Source organism: Pelophylax lessonae (assembly GCF_965119305.1).
Source record: "Pelophylax lessonae genome assembly, chromosome: 5".
NCBI classification, from domain to species: Eukaryota; Metazoa; Chordata; class Amphibia; order Anura; family Ranidae; genus Pelophylax; species Pelophylax lessonae.
The window spans coordinates 442,256,193-442,278,195 of record NC_138772.1 but is presented as its reverse complement, the minus strand read 5'-3'; the positions used below and the strand labels follow the sequence as shown (position 1 = coordinate 442,278,195).

The window sequence follows — 22,003 nt, the reverse complement described above, 5'->3', positions numbered from 1 at the left end:
TTACCGATTCTTAGATGTGATGGCTGCATTCATTTTTCTTTTTTTTTTTTAGTCTTTCTTTCTTGTATTTTCATCTGGTGGTCCAGCCAGTAAGTCTAGTGTGTGTGTGTGTGTGTGTGTTTTTTTTTAAAAAAAAGAATAAGCTGTTTCCTAGATGTATCAGTTTACAGGAATGAGACAAACCATCTACCACTGACAGTGGTGCTTACAATCATTTTTTTTTATTTATGAATTTTTTTTTTTGCTGTAACTGATTATAAATTGTGAGCTGAAGTTTGGCTTCAATTTGTTAGTGCATTTAAATCTGCTACTACATCTAACACTCCCCTCAGATTAACAATGCTGCTGTGCCCCTGTGCTGCTTCATATTGGGGGCACTAGATTACAGGAGGTGTTACTGGCCATTTCACTAGGTGAAAATGGAGGGTGAAAAGCCAAAAAAAAAAACTGTTGCAGCTACCACATCTAATGAGCTGCAAAACATAAATGTTTTTGATTTTGGGTTTAGTACTGCTTTAACTAGAAAGTCCCTTTTACCAAATCTTGCAAAAATGTTTTTCTCCTTTCCTGCATCAGAGAATAGGTTAAGGGCAGTGTGTGAATGTCGAAAGGTAAGTGTCTGGCCAGCTGCTCCTCAGTATCACCTTGCTATAGAGACCTCGGATCAGCAGATGATTTCTTTCACACATAGAGGGAAGGGGCACCATATTAAACAGAAGTATTGTAACTTGCTGATATACGCACGTACCTGGCCTCACTTCTTCCATTGGGTCACATATATCACTGACAGCTCCAAGTCCCCTACGAACAATCGTGAGTTGGGAGGACCGGCTCGCAGTCACATGATTGGCTATCACAATGATCAGTAACTGTACAGCCCGCCCCTGTACTTTGTGTCCTCTTGGATGGAGAAAAATATACATTTTGGGGGATTTATTAAGGCTGGAGCAAATAGAATCTGGAGCAGATGTGTATAGTAACCCATCAGATTCTGTCCTATTTTTTTAAAGCTTAAAGGAGTTCAGCCCCCCACGAAAAAAATTCAGCAGCTGCAAATGCTTTAGATGCTGACTTTTAATAGTAGAAGTTGCCTGTCCAGGGTTCCCGAGATGTAGGCACCTGAAGCCAATTTTCGGGTCGGCTCTCGGGTGCTGCCGCCACTTCAAGGTAAGGGAAACTGGCATTGAAGCCGCTTTGCACCAGGTTCCCTACTGCGCATGCTTGAAACGTGCTGCACTTTCTAATTGGCCCTGCGGTGGAGGAGGGGGGGCCCAAACTTCTGAGGGATGGCACCACGGCGCTGTCTCCCGGAAGTGGGGAAGGGTACCTGTCAAAAACAGTTTCATCGGAGGGGGGAGGTAGTGTATAAGTGGAAGTTCCACTTTTGGGGGGAACTCTGCTTTAACTGAACAAAAGAAAATTAAAAGTTTTTTTTAAAAGGTCTGTAAAAGTAAAATGGCTAGATCAGGGTTAGTGTGATTTTGTTTTTGTTTTTTTTATTTTGGTAGGATAAAAGTGAGATGCACACTTTTGTTTCTGGGCCCTACTGTATAAACATATGGTATTGCTATCATCTGTAGGAGAATTTATTGTGGGTTGTTCGTTCGGTGTGTTATGATGCTGGTAAGAAAAATACAAGTAAATGGTAAAGTATTTTGGGCCTTTTTTTTTCTTTTGAGATGGAGAGATAAATATAATGGATATGATATATGAATAAAATATAAAAATCAGGTGTCAGATAACCTCACCAAATACAGGCCCAGTTTATCCTGGAAAAAACAATTTATAATTCAACTGGATATAGTAGTTGCAAGATACGCACAGCATTTTCCTTGTTTGGACACTTGTCCTTAAAGTGGAGCTCCACCCATCTGGTGCCACATTTTGCACCTTTCGTGGGGTGGGGGAAGCGGGTACCTGTTTTTGACAAGCGCTTGTCCCCACTTCCAGGAGACTGAACTACGACAAGATCACTCGAAGTTTGTCCCCCCCCCCCCTCCTTCCCCTGCTGCCAGGCCATTCAGAAAGCGCAGCATGCTTTGCGCTTGTGCAGTAGGTAATTGACTGTGGTACTGACATTGCGGAATCCATGGACAGGTAAGTGTTCTATCTAATATTTGTAATAACCAGTATTTGTAACTGCTGACTTTGATTTATTTTTTCTGAAGGAGGCTGGTCCTCCTCTCTTAAGCTGTGGTAAACTGCAAATAAAGAGGGGAAAAAAAATGTTCCTGCAAATTAATGTAATAATGTGCTAGTGTGCATTGAATACTAGCAAATTATGAAAGACTTGCCTGAAAACAAAGACCTTCCAGCGGCATGCTGTCACCACTGAGAGGGCTTCCATCTTTCTTCTGGGTTCATGGGCCGCGGCCTATTGACTGGCCGAGCCTTAATGACATTACTTTAGTGGCATAGCTCTCTCTATGGACAGCACAGCTCTTTCTATATAGACGGCATGCAGTACACATGCGCTGGTGACGTCACTGACGCTGCTAAAGTAAATATCTTTTAAATGGTGCACGTTTAGGAGATATTTACAGAACCTAACGGCTAAGCCTTATAAAAGGGTTAAAGGATAAGTCCAGGCAAAACCTAACTAACGCTAAACCTGTAAAGCAAAAATTGCTGTACTTCCCTATTCTGCAGCCGATCTGTTCCGGTCCCACACTGAGCTGTCAGCAGCGGTTTCAGCCTGCAGGTGGGTTCAGGAGCGGCACTTGTCAATGGAAGCCCCGTAGTAAATCTATGGGTGACGTCACTTCCCATTCATTTCACAGCCGTTGTCGGTCCTCTCCTGCACACATGTCCTGTCGCTGGAGACTGGACCCGATCAGGTGCAGAAAAGGGAAGTACGACTTTTTTTTTTTATATATTTTTTTTTTTTTTTTTTGCTTTACAGGGTTAGATTGATTAGGTTTAAAAATGTGGCACAGAGCAGGTTTAGCGTTAGGTTTTGCCTGGACTTATCCTTTTAACTGTAGTTTATAATTAAAACGCCTTTACTTCCACTTTAAAGGGTAAAGGGATTCTGTCAGGATGAGAATATGAGAGCTGCCAGTGGTGACCTGAAGGTAAAAGCTCCAGGGCCATCATTGTGATCTCTGCTTTGACTGACTGAGCAGTAGCAACCAGATTCAGATTTAGGCTTTATAGTTTCTGGAAGGTAATACCATTATGATCCCAAGTGTTCAGCTTTGGCAGGATGTTTTTTTTTTTTTTTTTTCTTTCCCCTCCCTTCAAAGTGAAACGCATGGCTCAACATGCCAACAATATTGCTACCCCATATTTGTGTCATTGTTTTCACTGTCAGAATATATCTGTTTATCGTATTCAAAACATGCTTTAATATAATCGGAAAAGTTTTACCTTGTTTGAATTTTAGTTTCTGCAGAACTCTTTTTCACAAGCTATCAGTTTAGAGTGGAGTGAGGAAGTACACCTCCCCAGACACACACACACGCGCGCGCGCGCGTTCTCATAGTAGAAGTTTTCAGTGCTTCATTTTGCACAAGCAGGTCATCTGGTCACTGTTGCAGCTTACCTTTTTATTATTGACCTTGGTTGTAATTTGAACCAGTGATTGTTGTTAATTTAGTCCTGATGCAACATTTAGTACATCTAGGAAAAGATGTATTGCACAAATGTGGTTCTTTCTATATTCGTGGTTGGGAGGGTAATAAAGGATAGTGCCATCATTTCATTAGCTGGGAAACCTTCCTAGATAATCAATACTGAACCTAATTTTCTTGCTTTTTTAGGCAGAGCCCAGAGTTTGTGTTTAAGGCCCCTTTCACACAGACGGACTCTCCATGCATCTCTATGGGGCATCGGATGTCAGCGGAGACCTGTCCGCTGACATCCGATCTGTCAAATCTGGACGGATGGAAACCCTATTTTCCATCCGTCGATCGGATGAGAACGGACAGACGGTCCGTTCCCATCCGATTCCCCCAAAGAGATGCATGGGGACCTCACAGCTGTCATCCTCCTGCTCAGCGGGGGATAGGCTGATCGATTCCCCCGCTGAGGAGTCCGTCTGACGGACTCCGTGTGTGAAAGGGCCCTAACTCCAGATCATTTTATGTGTACAAAATATTTTTCTTGTGTGTACAAAATAGTCTGCCAGATCCTCTTACGGTTATTTTGTCACTTCTGGAAACCGATTAAAAATGTTTCCATCTGGGTCAGTGTAGATACTGTTTGTGAAAGGGGCTGTCATTGTTACTGCATTATATCTGATGCCACTGTGCAGTCTCAGCATGCATGTGTCCCGATGCTTGCATTGTCAGACAATTTAGTAATGGTGTGTCACAGAAGGAATAATAGAAAAGATAAATGAAGTGTACAAATAAACACTGAGGTTAATTTTAGTAAATCTGAAGAGTGAAAAATCTGGTGCAGCTCTGCACAGAATCCTATTAGCTATTAGCATCTAACTTCAGCTTATTCAATTAAGCTTTGACAATAAAACCTAGCAGCTGATTGGTTTCTATGCAGAGCTGCACCAGATTTTGCACTCTCCAGTTTTGCTAAGTCAACCGCACTTTGTTCCAGGATGGTACTTTATGCAAACAGATAACCATGTCACTCTTTCTGTTCTGCCAGCAGAAAAAAGTGTTTAATGCATATGTATGCTTTATATGCTCCGCAATGTGTTGTCTTGTATTTGAATCAAGGCAGTTCAATTCCCATCAAATATACATGTACGTATTTATGCAAATTGAAAGTTGACATTTTCTGGAGTATTTGCCCAATTCCAGAATGCCCTTGTATGTGGTAATATCATTCACCTCTGTACCCCTATTCTACTGATCTGTGTTGTTCTTCTGGCTTTTGTAGTTCCAACACTTGTAAAAGAGATCAAGAGACAAACACTTTCTATATTATCGCTTCAGCATGTTCCCCACATTTTCAACACACACACAAACTGGCCCTGATTTTACTGTAATGTGAAGTGAGGTGAACACAAACCAATTATGATCAGGGCAGTAAAAAAATAAAATAGAGCTTCTCTTGCATATGATTGAATATTTTATGTTCAGTTGCTTTTCACTTTACTAAACCAGAGTGATTGAATTTTAAACCATAGGACACAGTCAAAATAGCAAAAAGGCATACCTGTAAAACGTCTTTAAAAATGCCTCTTAAAGGCTCACTCCACCTTTTGCAAAATGTTACATGGTAAGGCTGGTACACACTAGCAAAATATCGGCTGGTTCAACAGAAGCTGGACAAAATTCAGCTAGTGTGTACAGCAGCTTAAAGTCCGGCATCTGTCAAACGGGCATACTGGAAAACCGGTAGCCGGATGGCATCTGATCAGTGCTCACAGCCAATGGCCGCAACGGCCGATCAGTGTGTCCCCCTGTCAGACTAAAACAGTACAGCGATCTGTCAGTTGTTTTTTTTTTCTCATGCAGCCCGCTAGGTTGAACGGGGAAAAAAAAAACATATAGTGTTGTACCAGGCATTATAACGTATTTAGGATGTAACCTGTTGCAGGGCAAACCTTCCACCTCCGAGATCTGTTAATGAATGAACTACAAGTCTTGTCTGCCTCCGGGGGGGGGGGGGGGGGTAATTCTAAATTGAATAAAAGAGCAGTAATCACCACACTCTAATGGGCCATACACACTATGCAATTGTCTTTAGATTTACCAAAACCATATAATATGAGGTCAAATCTAAACACTTTCAATTTGTATGTAATCAGACAGGCTCTTGCACTACATACTAAAGGAAATCTAACAGCAAAAGTTGTATAGTGTGTATCCAGCGTAAGTCTGACACTTCCTCTATCTTTCCAACTAAAAGCCTATACCTCACTACAGGCAGAGAGCTGGAGATAGATTCTGCATGAGCCTGGCATTGCACCCATGATCCACTGATCATCCCCCTTCTTCTTTTCTTTCTTTTTTTTTTTTTTTTTTTTTTTTTTTGTTAAGGTGAACTTTTAATCTTAAATGGGAGCTGCAGTATCTGCCCTCTGTTCAGGCAGCCCATCCCTTAGGGATTTGTGATATGCATATCTCAGAAAGCTGTGAGCAGATGCATGCCATTCTCGCCTTGGCAAGCATGGCTGCGTGGAGTGGGGCCTTAGTTAAAAAAATAAAGTGGACCTTCCATTTTTTTTTTTTTTTTTTTTTTCACAGTACATGCATGCTGTGTTTATTAGATTAATTTTCTACATTTGTTGCACTTTTGGTATATTGTGAGATCTCTTGTAGACATACTGGGGGGTATTTGCTAAAACTAAAAAGTTTGTTCAAATATACTTTAACAATAAAATCTAGAAGCTGATTGGTTACTATGCACAGCTGCACCAGATTCTGCGCACGAAAGCTTGATCCCATGCCTTCACATTATATTGGTCAGTTTGGTAGATTGTTTTAGGGCTATTGAGAATATGTGGGGTCACACGGCAAGTTATTAGGTCCAAAATGTCTTCCTGTATGTGCCTAGACTAGTCACTAATTAGTTTTAGTGACAGGTATTGTGTTATGTAAACTGTAAAAAAAAAAAGTTAGGGAAAGTTCCAGCTTCTCCATAGATTAAACATTCTATGCATTGTATGTGTGTTTATGGGCCAATAGCTCCGTGTCTCAGCGGTAAGGGCTGGTAAACACTGCTAATCCCTTTCTCTTCTCCTGCATACCCCTCTTACTGTTCTACATTGCACAGTCTTGTTATGTGCAGGCAAACCAAACAAAATTAGAGATTTACGAAAGGCAAATGGTCTGCTAAAACCTCTAGGAGGGGCAGCAGTATTAGGACTTGTTTATCGAGGCTGTTGTGGTCACTGCAAATAGTTGTAGGCTTGCAGAGTGATTGGATCAGATATCTTGCTCCGAGTGATACTTGTTAAATAGTGTGTGTTTAGCTATGCTTTCTAACACTCCTAATGTGCATTAATGTCTGTGTAAACATGCTGCCGCTACAAAACGTGTATAACCTGTGACTCCCATCCTTGCTGTTGTGCACAGATAATGAATACATTTTGGCCTATAGAGTTTTAAAGCCCTCCATACTGTCATTATTAACTTCACATTTAGCTTTCATACCTAAACTTTAGGTTTATTACTCTGTTACCTAAAATTATATTGAAGCCAGAGGATGAGTAACACCCAGCAACTAATACTTTAGTAGAATATTACCAGTGGCAGGTTATACATTTCATTGAGGTTTCATTAACCACTTAAGCCCCGGAGGATTTGGCTGCTAAAGGTCCAGACCCCTTTTTTCAACTTGGCACTTCGTGACTTTAACTGATAATTGCGCGGTCATGCAATGCAGTACCTAAACGAAATTTACGTCCTTTTTTTCCCACAAACAGAGCTTTCTTTTGGTGGTATTTGATCACCTCTGCGCTTTGTATTTTTTGCGATATTAATAAAAAAAGAGCGAAAATTTTGCAAAAAAATGACATTTTCAACTTTGTCTTTTAAAAAATATCCAATATACTCAATTTATGTCATTTTTTTTGGCCAAAATATATTTAGCTACATGTCTTTGACAAAAAAAAAATCAATGAGCGTATTTTTATTGGTTTGCGCAAAAGTTATAGCGTCTACAAACTATGGTGTAAATACTGAAATTTACGAAGCTTTAATTTCTGACTGCCTATCTCATTTCATGAAGTGCTAAAATGGGGCAGTACAAAACCCCCCCAAACTACCACTTTTTGGAAAGTAGACATCCTAAGGAATGTTCTGAGGGGCATGTTGAGCTCATTGAATATTTTATTTTTTTGTCACAGGTGTTTGAAAAATGACAAAAATAATTTTTTTTTTTTTTTTTTTACACAAAGTTGTCATTGAAATGATATATTGCTCACACATGCCATGGGTATATGTGTAATTACACCCCAAAATATATTCTGCTGCTTCTCCTGAGTACAGGGATACCACATATGTGAGACTTTTTGGGAGCGTAGCTGTGTACGGGAGCCGGAAAACAAATCACCACCATCAGAATTTCAAAGGGCGTACATTTTTCATTGCATTTTCTCACTACCTATAACGGTTTTGGAGGCCCTGAAATGTCAAGATACCACAAAACCCCCCCAAATGACCCCATTTTGGAAAGTAGACACCCCAAGCTGTTTGCTGAGAGGCATGGTGAGTCCATGGAATATTTTATATTTTGCCACAAGTTTCGGGAAAATTACAATTTTTTTTTTTAATTTTTTTTTTTTTACACAACGTTGTCACTAAAAGATAAATTTCTCACACATGCCATGGGTATATGTGGAATGACACCCCAAAATACATTCTGCCACTTCTCCTGAGTATGGGGATGCCCCATGTGTGAGACTTTTTGGGAGCCTAGCTGTGTACAGGACCGCGAAAACCAATCAACACTCTCAGGTTTTCTAATGGCGTAAATTGTTCATGTCACCTCTGCACTACCTGTCGCAGTTTCGGAGGCCCTAAAATTCCAAAATAGCACAAAACCCCCCCAAATGACCCCATTTTGCAAAGTAGACACCCCAAGCTATTTGCTGAGAGGCATGGTGAGTCCATGGAATATTTTATATTTTGCCACAAGTTCCGGGAAATATATATATATATATATATATATATATATATATATATATATATATATATATATATATATATATATATATATATATTTTTTTTTTTTTTTTTTACACAAAGTTGTCAGTAAATGATATATTGCTCACACATGCCATGGGTATATGTGAAATGACACCCCAAAATACATTCTGCTGCTTCTCCTGAGTACAAGGATACCCCATGTGTAAGACTTTTTTGCAGTCTAGCCGCGTACAGGACCCGGAAAACCAATCTGCACCTTCTGGCTTTCTAAGGGCGTAAATTGTTGATCTCACTCCTTACTACCTATCACACTTTTGAAGTCCATAAAAGGCCAAGATGGCACAAAACCCCCCCAAATGACCCCATTTTGCAAAGTAGACACTCCAATCTATTTGCTGAGAGGCATGGTGAGTATTTTGCAGCTCTCATTTTTTTTGGAAAATGAAGAAAAAACAGGAAAATGCATTTTTTTTCCTCTTTTTTTCAATTTCCAAAACTTTGTGACAAAAAGTGAGATCTGCAAAACACTCAACATGCCTCTCTGCAAATAGCTCAGGGTGTCTACTTTCCAAAATGGGGTCATTTGGGGGGGTTTTGTGCTATCTTGGAATTTTAGGGCCTCCGAAACTGTGATAGGTAGTCAGGAGTGAAATCAACAATTTACGCCCTTGGAAAGCCTGAAAGTGGAGGTTGGTTTTCGGGGTCCTGTACTCGGCTAGACTGCAAAAAAGTCTCACACATGGGGTATCCCTGTACTCAGGAGAAGCAGCAGAATGTATATTGGGGTGTCATTTCACATATACCCGTGGCATGTGTGAGCAATATATCATTTACTGACAGCTTTGTGTAAAAAAAAAAAAAAAATATATATATATATATATTTCCCGGAACTTGTGGTAAAATATAAAATATTCCATGGACTCACCATGCCTCTCAGCAAACAGCTTGGGGTGTCTACTTTCCAAAATGGGGTCATTTGGGGGGGTTTTGTGCTATCTTAGAATTTTAGGGCCTCCGAAACTGTGATAGGTAGTCAGGAGTGAAATCAACAATTTACGCCCTTGGAAAGCCTGAAAGTGGAGGTTGGATTTCGGGGTCCTGTACTCGGCTAGACTGCAAAAAAGTCTCACACATGGGGTATCCCTGTACTCAGGAGAAGCAGCAGAATGTATTTTGGGGTGTCATTTCACATATACCCGTGGCATGTGTGAGCAATATATCATTTACTGACAGCTTTGTGTAAAAAAAAAAAAAAATATATATATATATATATATATATTTCCCGGAACTTGTGGTAAAATATAAAATATTCCATGGACTCACCATGCCTCTCAGCAAACAGCTTGGGGTGTCTACTTTCCAAAATGGGGTCATTTGGGGGGGTTTTGTGCTATCTTAGAATTTTAGGGCCTCCGAAACTGTGATAGGTAGTCAGGAGTGAAATCAACAATTTACGCCCTTGGAAAGCCTGAAAGTGGAGGTTGGATTTCGGGGTCCTGTACTCGGCTAGACTGCAAAAAAGTCTCACACATGGGGTATCCCTGTACTCAGGAGAAGCAGCAGAATGTATATTGGGGTGTCATTTCACATATACCCATGGCATGTGTGAGCAATATATCATTTACTGACAGCTTTTTGTAAAAAAAAAAAAAAAATATATATATATATATATATATATATATATTTCCCGGAACTTGTGGCAAAATATAAAATATTCCATGGACTCACCATGCCTCTCAGCAAACAGCTTGGGGTGTCTACTTTCCAAAATGGGGTCATTTGGGGGGGTTTTGTGCTATCTTAGAATTTTAGGGCCTCCGAAACTGTGATAGGTAGTCAGGAGTGAAATCAACAATTTACGCCTTTGGAAAGCCTGAAAGTGGGGACTGGTTTTCGGGGACCTGTACTCGGCTAGACTGCAAAAAAGTTTCACACATGGGGTATCCCTGTACTCAGGATAAGCAGCAGAATGTATTTTGGGGTGTCATTTCACATATACACATGGCATGTGTGAGCAATATATCATTTAGTGACAACTTTCTGTAAAAAAACAACAAAAAAAAAAGAAATAATAATTTTCCCGACACTTGTAGCAAAATATAAAATATTCCATGGACTCACCATGCCTCTCAGCAAATAGCTTTGGGTGTCTACTTTTCAAAAAGGGGTCATTTGGGGGGTGTTTGAACAGTCCCGGCATTTTACGCTCAATCTTAGCCACACATCACCCACTCTTCTAACCACTTGAAAACCAAGCCTTTTCTGTGCCTTTTTGTTTACATGAAAAAATATTTTTTTTTTACTAGAAAATTACTTTGAACCCCCAAACATTATATATTTCTTTAAAGCAGAGGCCCTATAGAATAAAATGGTGGATGTTGCAATTTTTTTTGTCACACGGTATTTGCGCACAGATTTTCCAAACGCAATTTTTGCGAAAAAAATACATTTTTTTTAAATTTATTGCACAAATACACTATATAATTCCAATTTGTTTGGTAAAATTTAAAAGATGATCTTATGCCGAGTTCATAGACACCTGACATGACATGCTTTAAAAATTGCGCACACCTGCGCAGCGGCAAAAACGTACGTACATTTTTAAAAACCTTTAAAAGTCTCTACAGGTTACCACTTTAGACTTACAGAGGAGGTCTACTGCAAGAATTGCTGCACTCGATCTGGCGATCGCGGCGATACCTCACATGCATGCTGAAATTGCGGTTTACATATGACACTAGACCAACGCGTGCGTGTGCCATTGCGCGCAAGCACGGGGGAAAGGGGGCGGAGCTCGATTTTTTTTTTTTGCTCTTTTATGTTATTTTGACACCTTTCCTTTAATTTTTTTTTTTTAAATCATTTTTATTGCTATCACAGTGAATTTAGATATCCCCTATGATAGCAATCGGTAGTGACAGGTACTCTTTTTTTTAAAAATTGGGGTCTTTTATACTCTAGATCTCTCCTCTGACCTTAATGCTTCTGACCACGCCAAAATTGGTGTGATAAAATACTTTCCCAATTTCCCAATGGCCCTGTTTATTTCTGGCGAAAAAGAAGTCATGAAATGCTCGTAGCCTCCGGCATCTTAGGCCATAGAGATGATTGGAGCCATTCTAATCTTCAATTAGCTCTATGGTTAGATAACTGAACCACCGGCTGCACTCTCGGGTTAACCGGTGGGACAGGAGAGCCCGAGAAAAACCACGGAAGGCTGCGGAAGGCGGCGGTGGGGGGGGGGAGGCCCCTCCCACTGCATGTAAAAGCAGTCTAGCGGCCAATTACCTGCTAGGATTGCTTTTACATGTAAGCCGACCGCTGGCTGTAAAAAACGATACCAAGATGATGCCTAAATCTGCAGGCATCATCCTGGTATAACCACTCAAAGTCCAGCAACGTACCAGTACATTGCTAGTCCTTGTTTGGCATATAGGTTTTTTTTTTTTTCATGCAGCCTGTGGGCTGAACGGAAAAAAAGAGAACCTATCAGAAATCAGCACAAGAATAATGCGTAGTATTACTCATCATTAACCGCCCAAACAACCACCCACTGAATTTAATGATGGGTATACACGGCACTATCCACGTATACCAAAATAGGATTTTAACTGCAGTGCTGAAATCAGAAAATCACCACAGCTGCTATCAGCAAAGGTATCCATATATGCTGAGCGCAAACGCTGTTTGTGTCAGAATATATAAAATCAATGCGTGGTAGCCGACGAGGGACCTGCAAGAGAAACAGGTCACAAAAGAATGAAAAAACAAAGTACATTAAAAAAAGTACATTAGGAAGAGTAGGACATATAAAATGACTGACAACAACAGTTTTTGGATCTTCATCATTAACCGCCCAAACAACCACCCACTGAATTTAATGATGGGTATACACGGCGCTATCCACGTATACCAAAATAGGATTTTAACTGCAGTGCTGAAATCAGAAAATCACCACACCTGCTATCAGCAAAGGTATCCATATATACTGAGCGCAAACACTGTTTGTGTCAGAATATATAAAATCAATGCGTGGTAGCCGACGAGTACCTGCAGGAGAAACAGGTCACAAAAGAATGAAAAAACAAACAAAGGACATTTAAATGTACAGTAAGAAGAGTAGAAGGACATATAAAATGACTGACACAACAACAGTTTTTGGATCCTTTTATTTTTCTTTCTAACTGTTTCTTCATGTCTTGATTTGGGAGGGACTGCGATCTTCTGCGATCTTCTCTTCCAGCTTGGGTCTCTCAAAATGTCGATGGACATCCAACATCCTTCGAGACCCTGTGTTTGTGTGCCCTACACTGTGTCGTGCTGTACCCTACACTAAAACTCCACTAGTGTATGGTAGCGCTCAAAACATTCCCCGATGCAGAGACCAGGTTGGTCAGGACATTTGGGACAATAATAACGGGTGTCACGCCTAAATCCGCGCCTGCTACAGACACGACATCTTCTTTGGGGCCATCTTTGGGTAGGGGTACTCGGGAGGGCATAAGGAAAATGCCTCTCATGCAGCCGGCTCACTGCATCTGGAAGGGGAAGTTGGGCAGGCATGCCTCCTGGGTACAGGTAGGCAAGGATGATCTCTTCCTGGAATTCCCGGAAAGATCCAGTTCGTCCTGACGCCTTGTATAGGACAAAGGCGTTCAGCATCGCCAATTGGAATAAATAAACAGACACTTTTTTGTACCAGCGTCTGGCTTTACGGGCAACTAAATACGGCGCCAAAATCTGGTCGTTAAGGTCCACCCCTCCCATGTTAAGGTTATATTCGTGGACACAGAGGGGTTTCTCCACAACGCCAGTTGCCGTAGTGATTTGGATTGTCGTGTCTGCGTGAAGGGAGGACAGAACATAAACATCCCGTGTATCCTTCCACTTCACCGCAAGCAATTTGTCCGTTTTCAAGCAGGCTCTCGCCCCCCGACTAAGACGGGAATCTACAAGCCGTTGGGGGAAGCCCCGGCGATTATGTTGCACGGTGCCACATGCGCCAATTTGTAATTCGAGCAGGTGACTAAATAGTGGCACGCTTGTATAAAAGTTGTCCACGTACAAATGGTACCCCTTTCCGGATAAGGGTGACACCAAGTCCCAAACGATCTTACCGCTGCTCCCTATGTAGTCTGGGCAGTTGGGGGGCTCCACACAGCTATCTTTTCCCTCATAGACCCGGAAACTAACTGTATAGCCTGTGGCCCTGTCACACAATTTATACAGTTTGACCCCGTATCTGGCACGCTTGCTGGGGAGGTACTGTTTCATAGCAAGGCGGCCAGTAAATTTAATCAGGGACTCGTCAACGCAGACAACTTGTTCGGGGGTAAACAAGGCTGCAAACCGCTGATTGAAGTGGTCTATGAGGGGCCGAATTTTGTGGAGCCGATCGTATGCAGGGTCTCCCCGAGGACGACAGATTTCATTGTCGCTGAAATGCATAAATCGCAGAATTTGCTCATATCTCGCCCTGGACATGGAGGCAGAGTACATGCGCATATGGTGAAGTGGGCTAGTGGACCAATATAGCCGCAATTCACTCTGTTTAGTTATGCCCATGTGGAGGGAAAGGCCCAGAAAGATCTTAAATTCGGAAACCGTTAAAGGTTTCCAGCCGAATTGTCTGGCAAGGGGCGAATTTGGGTTGGCGGCGATAAATTGTTGAGCATATAAATTTGATTGATCCACAATAGATCTGAAAAGATCTTCCGTGAAGAACAGCTCATAAAAGTTCAGGGGCGTAAAACCAGCTGTCTCCACGTGGATTCCAGGTTGGGCGGTGAATGGGGGAAGTACTGGCGCTGTAGTATCAGTGGGTTGCCAATTAGGAAATGCCAGCGCATCAGGGAGGGCACTATGGGCTCTACGGGCCTGTCTTCGAATACGCGGTGGCTGCGGGCCACTACTTGTGCTAGCCACCGCACCAGCTTCAACTGCACTTAGGGGACTCGCCACGTCACCAGGTCTTACTGCAGTGCTGGTTGTACTAGGTCCAGGGTGTACTAGGCCGCTGGCGCTTGCCAGGTCGCCAGAAGGATGAGCGGCACTAGTACCCACACTCTGCTCCATACGAGCACCCTGCGATTCCTGCATCTCAACAACACCAGAATGGGGTCGGGTACGCCTGGGTCTAACAGGGACCCATCTGTCGTCGGAGCTATCTGTCAGGGAGCCGCTGCTGTCATTTGGTTCGTATACTGACCCTGATTCTGCCGGTGAGGCTTCCCCATCGCTCTCACCTGGCATGGTCATTATACTGTAAATAGCTTCATCACTGTACGAACGTTTAGACATTTTGGTAACTAAATTTACCCGTACAGTGATGCGACTCACAGGTAATAAAAGCACCTGGTTGTCGAAGACTATTTCAAGCGCTACCAAAAAAACTGCTAATGCTAGCAGGGATCAGGCCTGACTCTGCTAACACAGCGGTTTTGTGTCTTGTGTTTTTTTGTAAGTGACAGTAATCTGTTGATTACTACACTTACCTGGGTGAAAGGGTTAAACGCAGGTGCTGGCAGGAATCAGTGCTGATCGTGCAAACACTGCGTTTTGGGAACCCTAAACTATGGGGGCGCTAGTATAGCTCTGATCAGATCAGATATTGATCTGTTCAAACACTATACTAGAAATGGAAGTGTAGGTGCGTGCGTGTGTGTGTGGCAATCAAGGGGTTATTTCTAAACTATGCGCTGGGGATCTGGGGGGGGTGGCGGGGACCCTAAACCTCCTTTGGGAAAGAAACTAGCTAGCTAGCACAACCTCAAGTCACAATGACACCAATACAAAATACAGTAAAAACAGTATATTATGTGTGTATTAGTGCTAATGTGACAGAGGGTGTAGGGGTTAACGGGATGTGATCAGGGGGGGATCAGGGGTTTAAATCTTTATTGGAAGGGGCTGGCGGGTATCCTAAGGATAAAAGGAACGGTGGCAAGCGCTAAACCTGGTCACAAGTCACACTTATACAGGTATATAGAAAATGCTATATACTGTATACAGTGTGCGTTGTGGCAGGGGGTGTAGGGGTGATCAGGGGGGGATCAGGGGATTAAATCTTTATTGGGCGGGTGGCGGGGACCCTAAACCTGCTTGGGACACAAACTTAGTCGCCTGCGCTAATTCTGATCACAATCACACTAATACAAAAATACAAAAACACAGTATATTACGTTTGTATTAGTGCTGATGTGACAGAGGGTGTAGGGGTTAACTAGCGGTGATCAGGAGGGGATCAGGGGGGATCAGGGGCTCAAATCTTTATTAGGGGGGGTGGCGGGTAATTCAAGTGGAAAAAGGGGGGTCGCAAGCGCTAGACCTGACCACAAATCACACTTATACGGGTATATAGCAAAATGCTATATACTGTATACGGTGTGTGTTATGGCAGGGGGTGTAGGGGTGATCAGGGGGGGGTCAGGGGCTTAAATCTTTATTGGGCGGGTGGCGGGGACCCTAAACCTTCTTGGGACAGAAACTTAGTCGCCTGCGCTAATTCTGATCACAATGACACTAATACAAAAATACAATAACACCGTATATTGCGTTTGTATTAGTGCTGATGTGACAGAGGGTGTAGGGGTTAACGGCGGTGATCAGGGGGGGTTCAGGGGGGATCAGTGGGTTAAATCTTTATTAGGGGGGGGTGGGGGGTAATTTGAGTGGAAAAGGGGGGGTCGCAAGGGCTACACCTGTTCACAAATCACACTTATACAGGTATATAGGTATATGCTATATGCTGTATATAGTGTGTGTTGTGTCAGGTGCTGTAGGGGTTAATTGGGGGGGCGATCGGGGGTGAAATGTGCCTATCTAGCTGTGTGTGATGTGCTTGGTGCAATTACTCACAGTAAGATGTGCTCTCCTCTCACGCTGGATCCGAAAAGACCGTTGGGAGGGGAGGGCACATCTCCTCTAAGCCTGTGTTTACATTTCACAGGCTTAGAGGGAGATCTGATTGGGCAGGACCGATCAACAGGTCCAGACCAAAAATGATTGGCCTGGACCTGATGACTGATCGGTTCTGAACCCAATCGAGTCATCGGCGGCGGCGGCGGGGCGCGGGAGCGCGCACAGGGCCGGCAAAAAGTGCTGACGTAGGCCTACGTCAGTTTGCCTGGCCGGGGCTGAGCGCCGACGTAGATCGTCGTGCGCCGGTCGTTAAGTGGTTAAAGGTGCAACAGTTGGAAAAATAAGAGTCTCCCCTGTAACATATCTTTATTACAGTTTGATGCTGCTAATATGTCTGTTAGTAGTGCTACCTTTTTTGAAAGAAACACAAAATTATCTGTTCTGCAGTGAAATCACACAGCAGCATTGTCATCTGGACAGCGCCGTTGTAGGCTGGCTTCACACCTATTGGTTGCAGTAACACGCCCAGTACTGCAGTGTACAGTACTGTAGTATGCGCTAGGGATAGACCGATATGGTTTTTTCAGGGCCGATACCGATATTTTGGTCACAATGTATCGGCTGATATGGGCCTATACTGGTACTGAACATGTTCATTTTTGTTTAATGCTTAATGGCTGGCTTGTTGGCACCCTGTGGTGGGTGGCTGGCTGGCACCCTGTGGTGGGTGGCTGGCCGGCACCCTGTGGTGGGTGGCTGGCTGGTACAGGGCCTGTGGCTGGCTAGCACCCTGTGGTGGGTGGGTGGGTGGGTGGCTGGCTGGTACAGCGGCTGGCTGGTACAGGGCCTGTGGATGTGGGTGGCTGGCTGGCACCGGGTTGCTGTTGGTGGGTGTATGGCTGTGATACACTCCGTGAGACTAGTCCCGACTCCAGACGGGGCTGTCCAAGGCGAGGGAGGCGGCCTAAGAAGGCAGAATGACATCACAAATTTATCGGCAATATCGGCCAGCTCCAGGGCCGATACCGATATATCGGGGAAATATCAGCCATCAATATATAAATCTGCCTTGCCGATAATCGGTCTATCCCTAGTATGCACACATTAGTGAATTTTGGTGCCGTTCAATCTGAATGACACCTCACTGCACTAAGGCAATGAACTTGTGTTTTTTAGGTATGTTTTAATATACATTGCAGTGAATTGGATCATTGGGGGGGGGGGGGGAGTGGTAAGGTCTTGTTTTCAGTCAGTCTAAAGAAATTGACAGATGGGCCGAATGTTGGCCAGAATCGGTTCAAAAGAAAAGCAATGGCCGACATTCAGCCCATGTGTACGGCAGCCGGTCCGACTGAAGCTGGCCTTTTTCCTTTTTTTATTTTTTTAGTGGTCCTTTAATGCAGTGAAATGGAAAAATTGTCAGTAAATACCAAATGTAGATCAATTCATTGTTCTGTGCTAGGAATTCAGATTAAGCAAGGTGGCCTTTCTAATGTATGTAACCAAAAGGTTTGTTCCCATCTTTTGCTGTATGTCTGCTTATTCTTATGCTCATTCTCTTTCTTTTTTAGAATGCTGATTACACAACAGGACAGGTATTCGACTTGTCTGAAAAACTAGAGCAATCAGAAGCCCAGCTTGGACGTGGCAGTTTTATGCTGGGATTAGAAACTCACGATAGGAAATCTGAAGACAAACTAGCCAAAGCTACAAGAGACAGGTATTTTAGTTATTTAATTTTTTAAACTAAAAATCATCTGTTTTATCATAGATGCAAAATTTACAGCGACTATGTAAACGCTGTTTTAAAAATACCCTAGAGCAGGTTTTCTTCTTCATTCTTTTTCTTCGTCATTCTTTTTTTCTTCGTCATTCTTTTTTTCTTCGTCATTCTTTTTTTCTTCGTCATTCTTTTTTTCTTCGTCATTCTTTTTTTCTTCGTCATTCTTTTTTTCTTCGTCATTCTTTTTTTCTTCGTCATTCTTTTTTTCTTCGTCATTCTTTTTTTCTTCGTCATTCTTTTTTTCTTCGTCATTCTTTTTTTCTTCGTCATTCTTTTTTTCTTCGTCATTCTTTTTTTCTTCGTCATTCTTTTTTTCTTCGTCATTCTTTTTTTCTTCGTCATTCTTTTTCTTCAGGGTCTAACCTGGCTGATATACATTTAGGGCTAATTCATACAGAACGGACAGCTGCCTGAGTGGTTAACTGCAGTGGTTTCCTCTCCGGTAGCTAGCTGTCTGTCCTCTCCTATCCCAATGGCTACTGCAGACACATGGGAATTAGGTTCAGGATAAGGAGAGTGGGAACGGGTTGGTACATAAAGGTCATATTTACTGCCCCTTTTTGTAAATGAATCAACACAGTGAGTGATCTATACTGATCTCTCACTCAGTTAGTTCATAACTGAAGCATTGTAAACTGTTTACTATGCTTCAGGTTATGAATGAACAAGAGCCTCTGTACAGCGCTTTCTATTTATTTACTGTTCAGTGCAGCTAAGGCTGCAGAGATCAGGATGGAGGAATTTTTGTCCCCAGTCCCTTTCTCGGTTTCAAAAGTAAGAAATCAGGGGGTCTGTTTTAGGCCCCTGATATTTCACCAAATCTGCACCCCCCCCCCCCCCCCCAACAGCGTTGTGGGAAAAAATTATTAAATAAAAAAAAAAAAAAGCAAAAAATAAAAGTTGGGGTCAAGTCTCAAATTAGGACCTGCAGCTGTGTTTGTATAACTGTTGCATCCCCATAGCGTAAGGTAGGCTGACTTCACGCATATCCAGCCACATCATAAAAAAAAAGAAGCCGATTCACACTGTACGGGCCATAGCACCCATGTGAATGAGCCTCAAGACCTCACACACAGAGCTTTATTTTTTTAACTCAATACAGTTTTATCTCACAGATTCAGCAGGGATTTTGTAAGTTATTTTGGGTGTTATCCGCTAATAAAGATTTTGGTGTATTTTTAATACTGGGGGGGGGGGGGGTACAGGTAGTCTGTACTGGGCCCTGTCATTCCTAACAGCCCTGGTGGTAGGAGGCAGTGTGGTGCATATTTTTTTTTTTTTTTTTTGCTGTGTCCCTATTGGGCATGCTTACCCCCTCTCTGTGTCCTTGTAACGATTGTCACCAGGGCCCAAACTGATGATAAATTCAAGTTGCATTTATCACTGAAGCAGGAATAGAGGGGGACATTATTTATTTTATTTTTTCCCACTTGGGTCCTTGGAACAGGAAGTGAAGGTATTTCTCCCCAAAGGGACACAGATAGGGAAGGGGAACCTAAATAAGTAAACATTCCCTAGTCTGTCCAAAATGAAAAAAAGGTTTTGGCTTTAGATATACTTTTAAAGCATAATTTAAGACTCCTGTGTGACAGCCTAAAGCCAAGAAGGAATAAAATAGACCATAACTTAGAAGCAGAACTGCAGTCGGGGTGCAAAAACACCCCTCAGCTCACGGAGTATTTTAACAGAGGCAGTGCAGTCAATCCAGAAAACGGTGGGCAGGACTAGGTGTAGGACACAGAAGTCCATAGTTCTACATTAAAAAGTCACAACACATTAATTTAAATGCATACTTTATTGTGGACTTATGCCTTTAATGTACAACTGACCTTTTTGTCAGTGCCAGGAATATAGCTTTTGCTATACTTCTGGCAGAGCAAAGCTGGGCCCTCTGGTCTCCGCTCCAAAGTCCCCTAATCACAGGGTGCTTTGTATTATTTGATCCTATTCACAAAATACAAAGCCTTCTTTGAATGGACAGCAGAGGGGAGGGACTGGCAGAGCTGCTGCTGTGTGAGAATTTAGCATCTCTCCTGTCAGAGCATTGGCATATAGTGATAGCTGTACTCCTGGTGCTCAGCAAAACTGTCAGTTGTAAATGAGAAGCCATGAGATGCCAAGCACCTCTTTAGAATTAACCCATAGTAAGCCAGCACATTTTAGAAAGTTGCTGAATTCTTGGAATTCAGCTTTAAGCCCTCAATTACACCGGTGTGATTTAACATGCGATTTGACAGTTCCAAATAGCATGACAAATCTCACCTCCTTGCCGGCACTTGAACCATTCAAATTGCCGCAACTTTGAAAGGTTCCTGCTTTTTTTTTCAGATTTTCATTGCAACTTGCATAGACTTCTGTTAACCAAAGTTGCAAGCCGCAATGAAATTTGGAGGTGCAAATTACACAGATCTGCGGCTTTGAAGTTGCACTGAAGTAGGCTAATTGCAAAGCTGCACCAGTGTGAACAAGGGCTTGGTCATTTAGTCCTCTAGTGGTGAGGTTCATCTCACAATCTGAGAACCAGTGCTTTAAGAAATGCTGTTTAAATAACCTGGACAAGCATTGGTTGTATATTGCTGAACCAGCAGACTAGTGGATTATTTTTGTATTTATACAGTGCTGCTTGTAAAAATTTTGTTGAAGTCATAATTGGACTTTCTATAGAAAGAGAAGGTGGTAACTTATTACCTGATGAAACTCCTGTGTATATGTACTGTATAGAATACCCATCGATTTATCTGGAACTTCACCGAAATAGAGTCCACCTATAAGGTGAATCGGGAAGGATGTGGCCCTTGGGTCAAAGCTGGAACAAAAGCCTTATTACACAAAAAAAATAAGTATCAAATTGTGAATTTTCAACCTTGGTTCTGCTCCCACGATCATTTTGGTAAATACAGTCATTCCCAGCGTCCTGTGCAACAGTTCTTGGACCTGACAATTGGCCGCCCAGGCAGTGATTGCTAAAGTATAGGAAGACAAGGGGAGTGTCCTATTTGGAAGTTTTTAGGCTTTGTGTCTATATCATTCTATCACTTTCATCTTCGTTTTTATATCTAATAATTTTATTTCTTTCTTTTCAGCTGTAAAACAACAATCGAAGCAATTCATGGCTTGATGTCACAAGTGATTAAGGATAAACTCTTTAATCAAATAAACACTTCATAGGCATTTAACTCTTTGTAAGAATCCTTTATTCTCTGGCTCGTACTCAGCTATTTGTTGTGTTTTTTTTATACGTTGCTTCTTTTATGCAGAAGCTGTACAATGTTGTCACCAGGTAGCACTTATTTCCCTTGATCAGAAAATGGAAAGCATAGGACCTTTTTATTGCAACTTTTCAGCAATAACAGCATTGTAACCTTTGTTGCTTTCTGGGTGAATAAAGCCACTTTTTAAAATGTATGAGGTTCCGTGTATTTTAGCTTTTAAATGGTTAAAGCATATCTGTGCTCAAAATGTAAAATTATATATTTACAAATTGCATTTTAATTATTTTTAGCCTACTCCTATTACTCTGAACAATCATAATGTTTGTAAAATTTGTGACGATCCCCACCTATACAGCGTAGTGGTCCTGTGGACAGATTCTTCTCCCACCTGAGCTGTGGATCTCTGCAGCTACTCCAGAGTTACCATGGGCCTCCTGATTGCCTCTGATTAATACTCTCTATGCCCGGCCTGTCAGTTTAGGTGGATGGCCATGTCTTGGTAGGTTTGCAGTTGTGCCATACGTTTCCATTTTTGGATGATGGATTGAACTGTGCTCCATGTTCAAAGGAGGAGAGGAGAGATTGGC

The 22,003-nt window shown here is 42.3% G+C and overlaps 1 protein-coding gene across 1 annotated transcript in view; it reads left to right on the top strand.

Moving 5' to 3' along the window:
* The window catches only part of COPS5 (COP9 signalosome subunit 5), a 38,889-nt gene extending 17,280 nt beyond the window's left edge, over window positions 1–21,609 (top strand). Inside the window, exons 7-8 of the mRNA XM_082257288.1 lie at window positions 17,993–18,141; window positions 21,288–21,609. Coding sequence (XP_082113414.1) covers window positions 17,993–18,141; window positions 21,288–21,372 — 234 coding nt within the window. The 3' untranslated portion in view covers window positions 21,373–21,609. The remainder of the gene's footprint in view (window positions 1–17,992; window positions 18,142–21,287) is intronic.
* Window positions 21,610–22,003: the final 394 nt, after the last annotated feature.